Raw genomic sequence first — 15,917 nt, 5'->3', positions numbered from 1 at the left:
AAAACGTATCACGATATATCGCGGGACGATATATCGGCACACCCCTACTTTTCATGTCAAGGACCCCCCCCCCCCCAAAAAAAATGTATTATGTATTTGGACGCGCACACCCATCTGAAAATATTTTGTGCCAGGGAGCCCCCATACAAGATTTTTTTCCCCAGCTGTTTTGAAAATAGATCTACAAGCTCACAAAGCATCACATTGCGTCACATTGTGAGCTTGTAGATCTACTATTTTCAAAACCCGACGTATAAGGGTTAAAGTGGTTCAACTGCTTCTGCTGTACTGATGCTATACTGACACATTTTGCTGGGGACCCCCTAGAAGGACCCCTGGGGGTCCCCGGGCCCCATTTTGAGAACCACTGTATTACTAAACTAGTCATCATCTGTTTTCCCATTGACGATGCTGCTAGGAAAGACCTGTTTTGAGTACTGTCAGTGGTTATCCTCTATGGACAAGCATCTTCATGGATATTTTGATATACATGCCTCTTTTAGCCCAAAATAAATCAAATAAAAACACCAAATGACCAATAGCAACAGGGAGTGGTGGCTCATTTGGGGTCTATTAAAGCCAGCAGCCACAGACAAAAGAAAACCAGATGTTTACTCTATTGGTCTGTGCAGCCATGCAGCTGGTTGTGACAAAAAAGGAGAAACTTAACGTATTGGAATCTTGAACGTACTGAACTTCATGTAAGATCACTGTAACAGAGCAAACTTTACTCTGACCATCTATTTAATGAACTATCGCTCTTTGTGGTCAGTTACAATGACATGTCAAGACTATCTAGAGTGTAATATATGCAGCGATCTGTGTACCTTGCTCAGCAGCTGGTGGATGGCCAGGTCATGGCTCTGTGACCGGCCTCTCTCTCTCACCGTGTCGTTGAGCATCTCCACAGCCTCCCGCAGTTCCTCCACAGGGTCTCCCATGCTCTCCATCAGGGGTACCACACCCCCACTACTGGGGAGTCCCAGCAAGGTGGGGGTTGAGGTGATGTCACTATGGAGAGGCTGTAATACAAACGCACGCACGCACACACACACAAAATTGAAGCCAAATGCAAAGGCTTTAGAGCGGTTATGGGCTTGTTTATAAAGGATCATTATTTATTATAATTTGACCCCACAAAGCCTCCAGTCTTTGGCGACTATGTTTTGTTTCCCCTTAACATGAATTAAGAAATAGCCTGACACTCAGCCTGAATTGTCATTTCGTTTCACTCCATTATTCAGTCTGAAAGCCCTCTCAGTTTCTGAGATGGGGCGTGGCCAAAGTGGGACTCTTAGGTGATTGGTTCATTCTAGATCATCCCCATCGGCCCGGTTAGATTAATGTCACCAGACCCATGAGAGTGGATAGCGAATACGATTCAGGGGCTGGAGCCAGGCTAGTTAAGAAAGCAATTTGACCAAGAAACGGTCTTCTTTACAGCAAACTCCTCGTGAAAAGCTGGATTATGTGTGCCTTGCTCAAGGACATGCCGATATAAGCTGTAAAAGTGAAGTCAAAGCGTGTCTCATACTGTCAGGTATGACTTGTACTTCTTCGTGTGCCTGTGTCATGCGGCGTAAAACAGCTGATCTACAAGCTCACGATTCATCGCGCCGCCACTCGCGATTATACCGTTTCAAGCATCCCAAAGTAAGAAGATGAGGAAACATCTCACCTGTCCCAGGCCGTAATGACTCCCGCTGAACTCTTGGCTCTCCTCCAGCTCCACGCGCTCCAGGAACTCAGTGAGCATGCGCGTGTCCTGCAGCTCGGAGCTCTGCAGGGTCAAAGCACTCTGGACACTGTGGTACCTGGAGAAAACAGTGTGACATTAATAACCCCGCGCACCTCAAATGTTTGTCTGTAACCAGGAATACAGGCACCGCTTCCTTTCATCGGAACCACATCACAGCAACGAGGGCACCGTTTGTCACGCAAGAGTGCCGCTCCTCTAAAGGAATTCATACATCATAATGTCTTGTAAATATACACACTGCTGGGCATGAAAGAACTCTGCCCACCCAGAGTTTATATTAGAGGTTGCAAATGGAGCGACGTGACAAGGTTTTTTTTTTACACAACAAATGAGCCTTGAGCAGGGCCACTCGTGTGCAGGCCAGGGTTCAACGGTGATGTCATCCCAACTGTCTCACAGCTGTTGAGTGAGAGAGGGAGAGCTCGTACCTGCATCCGCACACTGTACAAAGTGTCTGTCACTTACCCCCCCCACCTCCATCCCAACACACCCTCGCCCTGGAAACACTTAACCGGAGCGCTTTCCTTTTCTTTATTTTCTTTGGTTAGCTAGGTGTCCTTTACAGAGTCTGGTCTTGTGTTTATAGACATAGGTGCGTCCAATAAACCAACCGGCGTTGCCAACGCGCCAACTTACTTGCCCTTCTCTGGAGGCAACATGAGCCTCGCCAAAGGAGCCGGGCATCGACTTGGAAAACATGGCATGAGTGACTCTGACATACACTGACAACCCGCGGGTGAAGTGTATGTCACGATACATCTCAAGTGAGTCAACTTTTTGCCTCGCTGTGAATGAGCACATGGGGAATTATTCTGTCCAAGTAAAAAATGAAGACGTTTTAAAATCGAGTGCTATGAATACAATATTATTTTTTGTGGTCTATGCACTTTATGAAGTGAAATTGTTTTTCTTAAATAAATATGACTTTGGATTTTATGAATAACCTCTTCCACGTTTGATACACTGTACACTGTATATCATAGAGTAATGGCAAACATAACTCTGTAGCCACTTGGAAACACTGACAAAAATGTCCTGACCACAGCGAACACCAAGACCACAGTGCAGGGTCTGCAACGTTCACGTCCATAACATGAATCTTCTGTGATGACGTTTGTCAGACGACTTCCCCCGCAAACCCCTTTGCAGTGGTGGAAAATAAGCGCGTGCATTTACTCAAGTGCTGTACTGGAGTACAATTCCAATGTACTTTTACTTTAGTAAAGTATTTCAATTTCTTGATACTTTATCCTTCAACTCAAATATCCGAATTATAAAATAGGGCTTGAGTGGTTAATAATAATAGTCCAATAACATGATTGGTTCTGAAATGTTCATTGACTTTGACTTTAGTATATTTATGTTACTAAGTAAGTAATGCAGGACCTTTACTTGCAACAAAGTATATTAACACCATGGTATTGCTACTTTTACTTAATTCCAAAATCTCAATACCAGTGGTGTAAAGTAACTAAGTACATTTACTCAAGTACTGTACTTAAGTACAATTTTGAGGTATTTTTACTTTACTGGAGTATTTCCAATTTTCAGTACTTCTACTCCACCACAATCATTTGACAGCTTTAGCTACTAGTTACTTTGCAGATATAAATTATTACATTATAAAACATACATTAACCACTTCAGCCCTATTTTATACATAGGCTATTTGAAAATAGCAGATCTACAAGCTCACAATGCCAACGCGTAGATCTGCTATTTTCAAACATTTTTGTAATTTTACTTTTGGTACTTTAAGTATATTTTGATGCCAATACTTTGGTACTTTTACTCAAGTAACATTTTGAGCACAGGACTTGTAACAGAGTATTTTTATATTGTGGTATTGTTACTTTTACTTTTAATATCTGAGTACTTTTTCCACCACTGCTCAATACTTCCTCCACCCACTGGGTGAGCCACTCACTTCCTTTCAACCTCCTCCATGCGGGCTGGCAGGGCCTGTGCGTGGGGGTGACTCTGGCCCCGGAGCCTGTCCACCTCCTGCCTCAGAGCGCCGAGCTCCAGGCTGCGTGCCGCCACCTCTCGCTCCAGCAGACAGCTCGCCCTCTCGGCCACGCTCATGGTCTCGGGGTCCCCCGCTAGGGAGGACTCTCGCATGGACAACTCCACGGACTCCAGCCAGGCCTCCAGGCTGCCCAGAGCTTGCAGCACTTTTACAGCCTATAGGGAGAGACGTACAGTATGTATAGAACAGAGGCTATAAGACAGGAGGCAGGGAAACGGCGGGAAAAGGTATTGAGGAGAAGCACGTTATCCGTTTAAAACATTGGTTCTCAAAGTGGGGTCCGGGGACCCCCAGGGGTACTTGAGGGGGTTCCAGGGGGTCCCCAGCTAAATGATGGATAGCAACCAAATAGACCCTTATGGGTCTAACTCTGAGAGTGTCCAAATGGAACCAAATTGACCCTAACGGGTCCATTTGGTTCCATTTGGACACTCTCAGAGTTAAATTAACATTGATTTTACAATATGAATTGGGGTCCCAGAGATATAAATGCCATTAAATGGGGGTCCGTAGCCTAATGGATGTCAAAGTGGGGGTCCTTTGAAGTTAAAATGGTTGAGAATCACTGCTAGAGAGCCGTAAAAATCTTCTCTTATGGGGGTCCCTGGCTTATCTTTTCAAATGGGGGTCCGCGGGCTAATAAGTGTCAATTTGGGGGTCCTTGACATGAAAAAGTTTGAGAACCACTGGTTTAAAACACTGAGTGATTTAACCCTTTAAGACCGGGAACGCATCGGTGTCATTTTAGGATTTCTTTGGGCTATAAAAAAAAAAGAGCTTGTAGATCTGCTTTTTATTTTTTATCGTGAAAAGTTGTGCAAATCTTTGAATATTATATTTTTTTAAGCGAACATTTGTAACTCAAATCTTTGCTTCTGGGACTCTACAAATGTCTTCTAAATCCTAACAGTTTAAAAAAAGAAACTTATGTTGCTATATGTATTTGGCCACAGACCCCATCTCAAAATATGTTGTTCTAATCTAGGGACCCCGCAGTTCGCTTAAAAAATATATTATTAAAAGATTTGCCCAAATTTTCACGATAAAAAAAAGAAAAAGCAGATCTACAAGCTCGTAGCGCGGCACTCGGTGCCTCGCTATGAGCTTGTATATCTGCTATTTTTGAATAGCCAAAGAAATCTTAAAATGACACACAGATGCGTTCCCTGTCTTAATGGGTTAAGGTAAAAGACAAAAGAAGAAAAGCTGGTCATGATGTTATGTGCGAAAAGTCCAATAAAGGACAATTTGGCTTAAGTTAAACACAAGTTAAACACACTGAAGACTCTGGAGGTAGACCCTGACCTGAATAACTCCTGTTCCAATAAAAAACACTTGTACTTATTCCCAGTCTCCAATTTGGGGGGATTTGCAGTCTCTTTCCATCCCATAATTAAATGATATGGCTGAGCAATTTATATGCTTTGGATCAACCATTTTGAATTGTTAAAGATATATACCTTACAGGCTCTGCCAATTAAGGTGGTAAAAAGCTAAAGTAATTGAGCTCCTAACTGGGAATGTGTGTGTGTGTGTGTGTACGGCTCAGGCCCTGAGCCACTATAACGCTCTCAAATGAGGAATACCAGTCTAAGATTATCCGTCACACCCATAAATTACACTCCAGCTTAAGAAATAAGCAACTTACCTCATTATGACTTATGAGAAACTCCTATTCTGGGAAAACTTTATGAATATGAGCTCGAGAGGACCTTACCCTGAAACCCAGCTCTTCTGAAGCCTGCAGAAAAACAGCATTCCTTTGGTGCCTGCGCCGCAACTCTTCCCACAGGACCTCCAGTTGGCCAAGGAACTCCTCGATCTTGGCGCTGCCGGGGTGCTGTGCGCGGCACAACCCACGGCCCTCCTGAGGGATACGGGTACAGAACTGATGAGAACATGATGCCATGACTGAGAACTGATGGAATTACATCATCTAAACTAGTGCTTTTGGTTAGGGTGGCCATATATAGTAGCCTGGTTCCAGACGAATCTGCCTTTGCAAAATTGCATGCACTTTAGCCCTCGGCAGATGTGTCGTGTGATATTGTCTGGCCACGCGAGGCTACATATATAGCCCAGTGGGTAAGACCCTTTTGTATTTGTTAGTTTTATTGTCTCCGCCAGGCCGAAAGGCATGGCGAGAGAGTATGTTTTGCACCCTGTCCGTCCGTCCGTGTGTGTGTGTCCGTGTGTCCGTCCGTCTGTGAGCAGGTAATCTCCGGCACCGTTAGCTTGATCGCAGCGAAACTGTGCACACACACTCCCTGGATGCCAATTCAGAAGCTCTGGCCCAAATGTTTCACATGGGCCTGCCACTAGGAGGCCGATTTTTGCAACAACAAAAAAATTGACAGTACTCCTACAGATTTTGTCCAAACGTCACGCGAATCGGTACACAGTATAATCATTAAACGAAATGGGTCTTTCAGATTTTTCATATTCCATCCTGATTGGCTAAAAATGGCTTCCAAAGTTTGCAGGACTGCTCCGTTTTGAACAGAATGCCTCAAATCATGAACACAGCGTGCAATTTCTGTGACATTTTGCGCGCACATTCCCACTAGGCCGACGAAGAAAGGCCACTTGAAAATTTTCAAATCAGCCTCATGGTGGCGCTATAACAGGCCGATTCGTGTTTTTACTGCACGATCTGTGTCAAACTTTGTATGTGCACTCCCTAGAGGCCAAGGAAAAACCTTTGCCCTGCATTTTTCACATCTGCCTTTTATAGTGCCACCAGGAGACACATTTTTTTATATAATTTTTTATGTTTTCATTATAGTTAACCATGGCTGTCTTGGATGAAATTTCCTTTTGTCATTGCAAAGAAAAAAAATCTCAAAGGGACACGATTGTTTTTAAATAAAGGTAGGTTTTAGACATTGCTACCTCAGTGATTATTTCCAGAGAAATAGAGAGGTTTTACCCTTTTCACCACTTCTATCCTGGCTCTGTTGGAGAGGATTTCTTGTTCCAGAGCGTCTTGACACCTCCTGGCCGTGTCCAGTCCCTCGGACCTGGCCATGGAGCACACCTGTGTCGCCATGGCAACGTTGTCTTTTAGCCAGGACAGGGTCTGTCGAGGTGAGGAATAGGAGGAAGAGAAAGGACGGATGTGAGGGATAGGACTATTAAGACAGGTGACATTTAGAGACCCGTGCCAAAGGAAACGGTTTGGCGGTGAACAGGATCCAGACATTCTACCTCATCCTGGCTCCTACACCCAATGCCTCCCCACCCAACATACTCAGCTCTTGCAAAACAAAAAACAGGACAATTCCTGGAAATTAGGTAGCACGAGAACACAAGTGCTTGTTTACTCTCTTTACTCTCTCTCTCTCTCTCTCGCACACAACGCGCATGTATGCACGCGTGTGCGCGCGCACGCACGCACGCACACACACACACACACACACACACACACACACACACACACACACACACGCACGCACGCACGCACGCACGCACGCACGCACACACACACACACACACACACACGCACACACACACACCACACCACACTTTCAAAGTCATGCCGATTCAATAATTAGCACATCTTAACTGTTAATAGTTATGGACCAGATTTACGTGTGCCTTGTTGCATAATAATGGTGTAATACTTGATGCGTACATGTGGCAAGGGTTTACACTAGGTTTATGAGTTTGTTTTTATGTTGAGGTCACACAAGAACGTTTAATGGAAAGTCATCTCATTTAAGGTTTGAATGTACAGACTGTTATTGTGAAGTGCTCTATGGTCTGGGGAACATACGGTCATGTGTGAGAAAGCGAATAGGTTTTTCAGTGTCGAGGAAATGCAGTGTCTTGGCGAAGAAGGGACAAGTCACCTTGTCAGCAGAGACGGTGAACTTCTGAAGCTGTGCGTGAGGCTGTGGGTGGCCTGGTGGTGGGGCGGCGGCAAGTTGGGGCTCCACTCTGGGTTTCCTGCTGCAAAGTAAATGCAGACATGTGACTCCAATTATGACTTACATAATGAGAGGGGCAGATAGAGTGAGAGAGAGTGACAGAGAGAGAGAGAGCGAGAGAGAGAGAGTGAGAGTGAGAGAGCGAGAGAGCAGGAAGGCCATGCAGGCTGAAATGTCACCTTTCACAGTCTGACTGATGTCCGACCATGACATCATCCACGCGGGTGGGGCCGTCTCCCGAGGGTAAAGGGGCGTGGCTTGCTGATTGCCTCTCCTCGCCTTGGCCGCTCGCCGGTGTTCGGCTGCCGCTCACACAGTCACGGTTGTTCTAGACAAAAAAAAAAGGCTATTTAACCCATTAAAACCTGAGATACGATTCCACATAATGTCTTCTAAACCCTAACAGTTTTCTGAAACATCTTACTGTATGTTGCTATAATATCAGTGTTGCTCAAACTTTTTCATGTCCAAAGACCTCCAAATTTGTATGTATTTGGCCGCGGATCCCCATCTCAAAATATGTTGTTCCAGGGACCCCCAGGAGCAAAGATTTGAGTTAAGAATGAATAGAAAATAAAAAATCAATATTGGAAGTTTTGCACACATTTTCACGTTTTTTCAAAAATAGCATATCTACAAGCTTGTAGATATGCTATTCTATAAGTATAAAATAATGGTTAAAGTGGTTACACAGATGCGTTCCTGGTCTTAATGGGTTAAAAAAAGAAAATAATCCAACAGAATAGTTTTAGAACAATGTTTTTGCCTTTCCTGTCAGTTTAGCCATCAGTCACATGAAACGTGCAAATGCCATGACAGCCTTGCTGATTTGAACGTGACAGTTTGGTTGCAAACTACACTGATCACGCTATATGAAAATGGGTTATTCTCAGGGAAAACTGCCAGACCAGATTACAGCACAGAAAAATAAGTGAACTGCTTTTTCTCTTGTTTGACAATGATGACATTATTATACAAAATAGACAGAGGATGGGAAAAAAAGCAGCTATACTCTTGCATTATGAAAGCACATGTAAATCCATGCCAGATTACTGACATGTGCTATACCACTCCGATGACTAAGAAGAACCATTACGGTTGTAAATGCACGCCTTAAACTCTTCATTCCCTTATCCCCCACTCTCCTTAAATAGCAGTGTTATTATTATTATTTCAGTGATTTCTATTTCCATAGCCATCCACTCCGACTCCATCCAAGGCTACAGTATGCAGAGGGGACACTGGTAAGGTCAGTAATAGTTGTACGGTGTGTACAGTAGAAATATACGAGAGATGTCAGCAGCCACTAAGCTCCGTTTACGACCGCTTGGGTACAAGAAGGCTCGTGTACCGGCGGTTCCAAAGTGGAAGCAGCGTGTGGTTTGGACTCCTTCAGTGACAGACTATGACATCCTGAAAGTGACTGTGTGCTCACCAGCTGCAGTCCACTGCAAAGGGTCATCTGACATCACACAACAATCAAGAACCACAAAATGAATTAGGGGTTGGGGAAAAACATCAATTCAGCAAAACAATCGTCATTCACTGTGTGTGTGTGTGTGTGTGTGTGTGTGTGTGTGTGTGTGTGTGTGTGTGTGTGTGTGTGTGTGTGTGTGTGTGTGTGTGTGTGTGTGTGTGTGTGTGTGTGTGTGTGTGTGTCGAGATCTGTATCGATTCTTTAACACAAATAATGTTTTATTTTATTATTGATAATTAATAATAATTAGTATTAAATACATAATTATACATGTATTAATTTACTATTATTTTTTATAATATGGCTATTGTTTAAAATTGTATACAAATAGCAATGAATTGCAGAGTCGTATAACATCGAAGAATCGTGGTCATATCAAATCGTGCCACAAGAATCGTGATAATATTGAATTGTGAGGTCCTTGGTGATTCCCAACCCTATTAATCCATTTATCTTCAATGTCGTGTGCATGACATTGGGAACAATTCTAACAAAAAACGGATGCCATATGCAATGCAATGCGAGACTGTGGACTAGTCGACACCAAGTCGGTTCTCCTGAATCATTGCTCTCTACTGCACGTACGAGTACGAGTTAAAAGATATTATGCTTCTTGTTCCACTTAAATGTACAACTGAAGCATTTGATCTACTTCGTTGTGGACCAGAAATTGCAGATCTACGCTCACTTGTGAGCTTGTAGATCGGCTATTTTGGGCGTGCAGCATCAGCGCACGACTAAGTATAAATCCGGCTTTAATGCTGAACATCCTGGATACTTCACCTGCATAACATAACGTCTTTCCCACCTGCCAGTAAAAACAGACCTGGCAGCAGAAAGCACTCTGTGACAAATAATATGGCGAAAGATTCCTGTCAGTAGTGGTTTTTGCACATCGAAAACGTAAGAAATCCCTACATTCATACAACGGCCAACCAGCACAAAGCGGCCATTAATAATGGTGTTTTATGGAGTAGTTTTAATTTAACCATGGCGTTCTCTGACTCGGCTTACAGAAGAAGTGAGTCAGAGGAGGGCTGAGGGAAAGTGTTGCCTTCCACGGTACTACAGGAGATGCAGTAAATTGAAGAGGTCTAACATCGTTTACTAACATGCCAATCATTTTATAAGCACAGGGGCACATTATCAACCTATTTATGTATTCAAACAGCAAGCATAACAAGCGGGCCTAATGAATTTGACAGGGAGGGCTGATAACCATCGCTATGACGTCCACTCCCCCCGAACGCTTGCTTCCGACTCCAGCCTTCCGTCGCTTTGCCCTCCACTGTAAACATCACCAGTGGAGCGCTGCAAACCGCACTTTGTTTCATGAAAAAGAAAACGGGTGAATTATGTAACTGGCAGGGTAAAAAAAAGCCATTTAATGACTTCCTAGGCCTTATTCTACTAATGCACGCTGCCCTCTTTAACCACTTAAATCCTATATACTTTGCGCTGAGAGCTTGTAAATCTGCTATTTTCACCGAACGTTCGCCTATTTTTGCAGAATGTTCGACTATCACGACATGCCCAGTATTGGGACACTATAGGGTTCATGTGGTTAAAGCTTGAGTGTCTTTCACGGTACTTCTCCCTGCCTGCCTACTTTCTGTTCTTTTCTGTCTTCTAACAGTTCTTCCGCTCATTCCCTCTCTCCTCTGCGGGTCTCTCTGCATATTGTGCTCTGAAGTGATGTCAGCCGAGAACTATCACTAAAGCACCATGAAGCCCATATGGTCTGCAGCCGCCGCATCTGGCTGCAATTAGCCAAAGAAACAGACGTTAGCCATGTTTACCTGGAGCAACGATGCCGCTAACACTGGTCCCGGCTATCACACGATCACAAACATGGTTTATTTGTGTCTAGATACACACAAACACATACTGAAAGGAAGATGGACAGAGAAGCTAAGAGGTGCGTGCGACGTGTGCGTGCAACATTTTCTTAATTGATGTAAAGTATACATGATTTGAACATGCATGGTACATCATTATCAGAACTACATTTATCCCTCAACTTCTTGTTTATGCCCAAATGATTGGATATGCAGGTTTTGTAACAATTTGTAGCAATTGTAGAAATATTAGACCTAAATTGTCGAATATTCAGGCATGTTCAAATCATGCATATTTTCCAAATATTTTTGGACAAAATAGCCAATTTTACATCGAGGTGCCCACTCTTACCTGTTACCGCGTGCGTGCGTCTGGAGTCTGGACATACATTGAAAAGACTGATTACCGGAGGCTAACAAGTGTGCGATATCCGTTCTATTACCATCTCACTTAACTATGCAGCTGCGTCCTCTTCATAATACTGTAATCAATTCAGATCTCCCGGGAGCACAAGTTGACGTGTTGTGAAACTACGAGACAAATTACTTTTTTTGTCTAGCGGCGGTTGTTTGGCACTGAGCTTGGCCTTTAGGCTCCAGGGTCTTGTACACGGGCCTCCATTAAACCTTTGATACAGAGCGAGCGGGGCTCCCACCGATAACATCAGATGACATCAGAGTTACCAGAGCCAAGCAGGCAAGCAATTATTGTTGTAAGAGAAAGTGGCATCTCAATGCCAACTAGCTCTGGGCCTAAAGGGTAAGAGAGACACCTGATAGGCTCCTGTCACAGTGGGCAATGTACACAGTACAATCCTGAGTATTATTTTAACCTGTAAATTATAAGAATTGATTCATAATAACACTCATAATTGTGCTGTGTGGCAAAGCAAAGGTTTCTCTTTGACTACTGGGCGAGACGACAGCGAGTCAGCAGACACTTCACGGGGCGCCAGGGTGCAAGGAGAGGTGAGTGGCATTGCATGCTGGGATATACCGGTGGACTGAACACAAAATAGTCACTTGTGCATTAAATTCCAGACCGTAACAAGGTCAGAAATTGCAACGTATATATCACTGAATATACACACAATTACAGCTTTTTAAAATACCACACACTTCCAAGTCAAGTGTACTGAATCACTCGTTTTCCTAACGACAGCAAACACTGGTTCCTTGTAGGTTTATGGGACACAGGGAGAACTCAAAATGTTCAAGTGTTTCATTGGCCTCTGACATGAAGAATGTTGTGTCTGAGGATACCATAAGCTCCACAGATTACCCACTCGCGCCGCACCGGCCAACAAACCATCTATTAATATTGCGACTAATCCAATGGCTGTGTACTTTACGTTACGGCGGTTAAAAGCCCAGATGTTATTTTAACCATAATGTTAAAGGATATGAAAACTATTAGGATTCTGGAGGCCTGAGGGGAAGCACCTATTTTCTCTGGCTCCTCATTCATCCATGTTGTACAATCACAGCACTCGAACATTCTTCATGGAAAACTTATGGACCCCCAGTGCCAGGGTAAATAACACCTCAACGGCTCTTCCTGTGAGTTGTACGAGCGTAATATTTATAACGCAGGCAGTCTTGAACCGCGTGTTAAGAGATAGAAGGAGACCGTAATAAATTTGAGCTAAAGCAGTCCTAGGGTGTACGTACTGGACCCTCTCAGGCCTCATCAGATGGCTCCGAAATGCTATTATTTAGACAACCTGGATGAATTGCACCTCAGGCATTTTCCAGTCCGTGGGACAAAGTGCGTCATCCTCTCTCTCTAGGCAACATGGAACAGTGTGAGTGTGAAGCTGTCGTCCTGCTCCGCGGTTCTTGGATGGAACCGGAGAGGGCTGAACTCCCGTCGCCAGCACACAGATGGGGTTGGTTCTCCCAGCAGAGAGAGAAGAAGACCACAGAATGGTTAATCCAGTAATAGAACCAAAAATACCCAGAGCCACTTACCACCACACAGCCTTTGAGGCGATTCTGCTCTTCTTTCACCTCCTTTCCCATGACCCTTTGCGACGAGTCTGTTCCCACGGCGATCTGCGGTTCGTGCGCCGGTGTCAGGGGGTCAGCGTCTTCCCTGGCAGAAGGAGTGGAGCCGACGGGAGCCACTGCTGCGGTTCTGTCGCTTCTGCAGGCAAAAACAAGGAGGGTTTGACGTACGGCTGTCAGCGGTGCTGGACCACGGTCTGACGTCTGAATACACACACACACAGCCCTGCATGTAGCCCACAGTACATTCCTATTATGGGTCTTACAGATTTTGACAGTGTTTGTGTATGTGGAGTTTAAATAGCCCTGAAAGGCACCAGATAAGAGAAAGGAGATGATGTAATGTTTGGATCTAAAGATAGCCCCACCAACATGAGAGACTCTCAGCCTGTGAGAAATGTTTGGAAAAGCAGGCTTAGAGGAGATGGAGTTATGCCTCACTGTATTTATGATTGTGAACATGCCAGATTCTTTTTCTCTTCCTGTGAATGATGAAGTGGCACACTGTAAATGGTATGTGAGGGATGTACAAATCAAGGGTAAATGCACATAGCAGAAGAAACGCACTGTGGATCACGATAAAGTTGAAACTTTTATGTAGTTACCTTAGGCACATTTATGCAACGCCACATGCCAGAGTTAATCCGTTTCTCATTCGTGTTAAGAGCTTCTTAAGAGTTTCAATAAAAAGTCAACACTTATGACATTCTTCCAGTTGGCTTGGATATTGTAAATTTCACTGTGCTTGTTACAGTGTGATGAATATGAACCATTTAGCAGGAAACACAGAGCACGATCCAATATCCACCTGTAATTTCCCTAGCCCCCCTTTTCTGCCACTGCTCCCAAAGCTGCCTGAGTCCTTACTAAGCCTAACTCCAATAATCAACCAAGTGCTTATTATCATCAGAATTAAAATGAAAATGTCCCATGAAGTAAATATATGCATCCCTAAACCATTAGAATAAACAGAAGCAGTAAAAACACTGCTAACCATTCTTGTAAACATGTTTCATCTTAAATTCAGCAGATGTTTTTAGGTCATGGCAGAGATTTAAAGAGCAAAGCAACACTGTTAAACAAACCGAGTTGCTCCCTTCTTGACTAACTGGAGAAGGTTCTCATTGTTTTAGGTTTAAAGTGGTATGGAAAACTTTCAAATATTAAACTAAGGACTGGAGGAGGGTGGTGTGTGGTATTCTCAGTAGTTGTAGGACTTCAAACATGAAGTTGTTTGAAGTGCTGATTATTTTTCCAACGATTCGAACCCAGGTAAGTAAACGACGCTAATGAAGGAAGAAAAAAATCTTTATATAAAAACAAATAATCATTTGGAAGAGGCCTTATTGCTATTGCCAGTGGTGTAAAGTAACTAAGTACATTTACTCAAGTACTGTAGTACAGTTTTGAGGTACTTTTACTTTTTTTTTACTACTGGAGTATTTCCAATTGTCTATACTTTTACTTCTACTCCACTACATCTCAGAGGCAAATATTGTAGTTACTTTGCCGATATAAATTATTACATTATAAAACATACATTAACCACTTCAGCCTTATTTTATACATAGGCTATTTGAAAATAGCCGATCTACAAGCTCGACGCGTTGTGAGCTTGTAGATCTGCTATTTTTGAAACATTTCAGTACTTTTACTTTTGGTACTTTAAGTACATTTTGATACCGATACTCTTGTACTTTTACTCAAGTAAATTTTGAACACCAGACTTTTACTTGTAACAGAGTACCTACTTCTACATTGCAGTATTGATACTTTTACTTAAGTAAAACATTTGAGTACTTTTCCCACCACTGGCTATTGCCAGTGCAGACGTTGCAGCACAATCATAACTAGCTAAAGTCAGAGCCCACTTCAACAGCTCTATGAAAGGCTATACCGTGTTCCAATTAGCTGGGTGAAATGGGTCGTGCATTTGCTGGACCACCATACTCGCCTGTGGTATTATACCCTTGGCCTGCTTTTACCTGAAAGCCTTCTGAAGGAGAGCCCAGCAGTCCTTCACCTCGCTCTGCTTCTGTGTGACGCCATCAGCCAGGGCGGGGTGGAGGTTGGACAGCTGGGACACTGTCACGTCCAGCATCTAGCACGCACACACACACACACACACACACACACACACACACACACACACACACACACACACACACACACACACACACACACACACACACACACACACACACACACACACACACACACACACACACACACACACACACACACACACACACACACGTAGGTTAGCAACCATAAGTACTTCACCATGAGACCCTGTTTCACCTGAAACCAGTGGGTGGAAAAAGTACTCACATTTTATACTTTTTATACTTAAGTTGATACTTTTACTTAAGTAAAAGTATCAATTCTGCACTCTAGAAATAATAAGTAAAAGTCTGGAATTCAAAATGTACTTGAGTAAAAGTACAAAAGTATTGGCATCAAAATGTACTTAAAGGATCAAATGCGATGCGACGCATTGTGAGCTTGTAGATCGGCTATTTTCAAATGGCCAAAATGTATATAGGGCTAAAGTGGTTAATGTATGTTTTGTAATAATTATCAAAATCTATAATGTAACTAGTAACTAAAGTTTTCAAATAATTGTAGTGGAGTAAAAGTACAATATTTGACTCTGAGATGGTAGAAGTAAAAATACCTCAAAATTGTACTTAAGTACAGTATTTGAGTAAAAGAGCTTAGTTACTTTCCCCCACTGACCGAAACAGAGTTAAAGAGAAACCTCACCATAATCTGACTGGCCAGTTCTCTGATCTCCCTGTCTCCATACGTCTCCATGTCCTTGGATGCAGACATGCCTTTTCTCTAAAAGAATGTAACAAAATGAATGACTTCATTT

General features: G+C 43.3%; 1 protein-coding gene across 8 annotated transcripts in view; it reads right to left on the bottom strand.

The window, feature by feature from the left end:
• The window catches only part of mymx (myomixer), a 42,583-nt gene that overhangs the window by 13,982 nt on the left and 12,684 nt on the right, over positions 1-15,917 (bottom strand). For 7 of the 8 annotated variants that reach the window (XM_080450294.1, XM_080450300.1, XM_080450298.1 and 4 more), the window contains 10 exons: positions 15,806-15,883; positions 15,025-15,140; positions 13,004-13,178; positions 7,897-8,045; positions 7,640-7,739; positions 6,718-6,867; positions 5,506-5,655; positions 3,687-3,943; positions 1,679-1,814; positions 828-1,022 (listed from right to left, as the gene is read on the bottom strand). In XM_080450294.1, the coding sequence (XP_080306420.1) occupies positions 828-1,022; positions 1,679-1,814; positions 3,687-3,943; positions 5,506-5,655; positions 6,718-6,867; positions 7,640-7,739; positions 7,897-8,045; positions 13,004-13,178; positions 15,025-15,140; positions 15,806-15,883 (1,506 nt within the window). The remainder of the gene's footprint in view (positions 1-827; positions 1,023-1,678; positions 1,815-3,686; positions 3,944-5,505; positions 5,656-6,717; positions 6,868-7,639; positions 7,740-7,896; positions 8,046-13,003; positions 13,179-15,024; positions 15,141-15,805; positions 15,884-15,917) is intronic. The other variant, XM_080450296.1, reaches the window with a different exon arrangement.

The sequence above is a fragment of the Gymnoscopelus braueri genome (genome assembly GCF_963280865.1).
Source record: "Gymnoscopelus braueri genome assembly, chromosome: 14".
Classification (NCBI taxonomy): Eukaryota; Metazoa; Chordata; class Actinopteri; order Myctophiformes; family Myctophidae; genus Gymnoscopelus; species Gymnoscopelus braueri.
The sequence above is the reverse complement of the archived record's forward strand: the minus strand, read 5'-3'. Positions and strand labels throughout refer to the sequence as shown.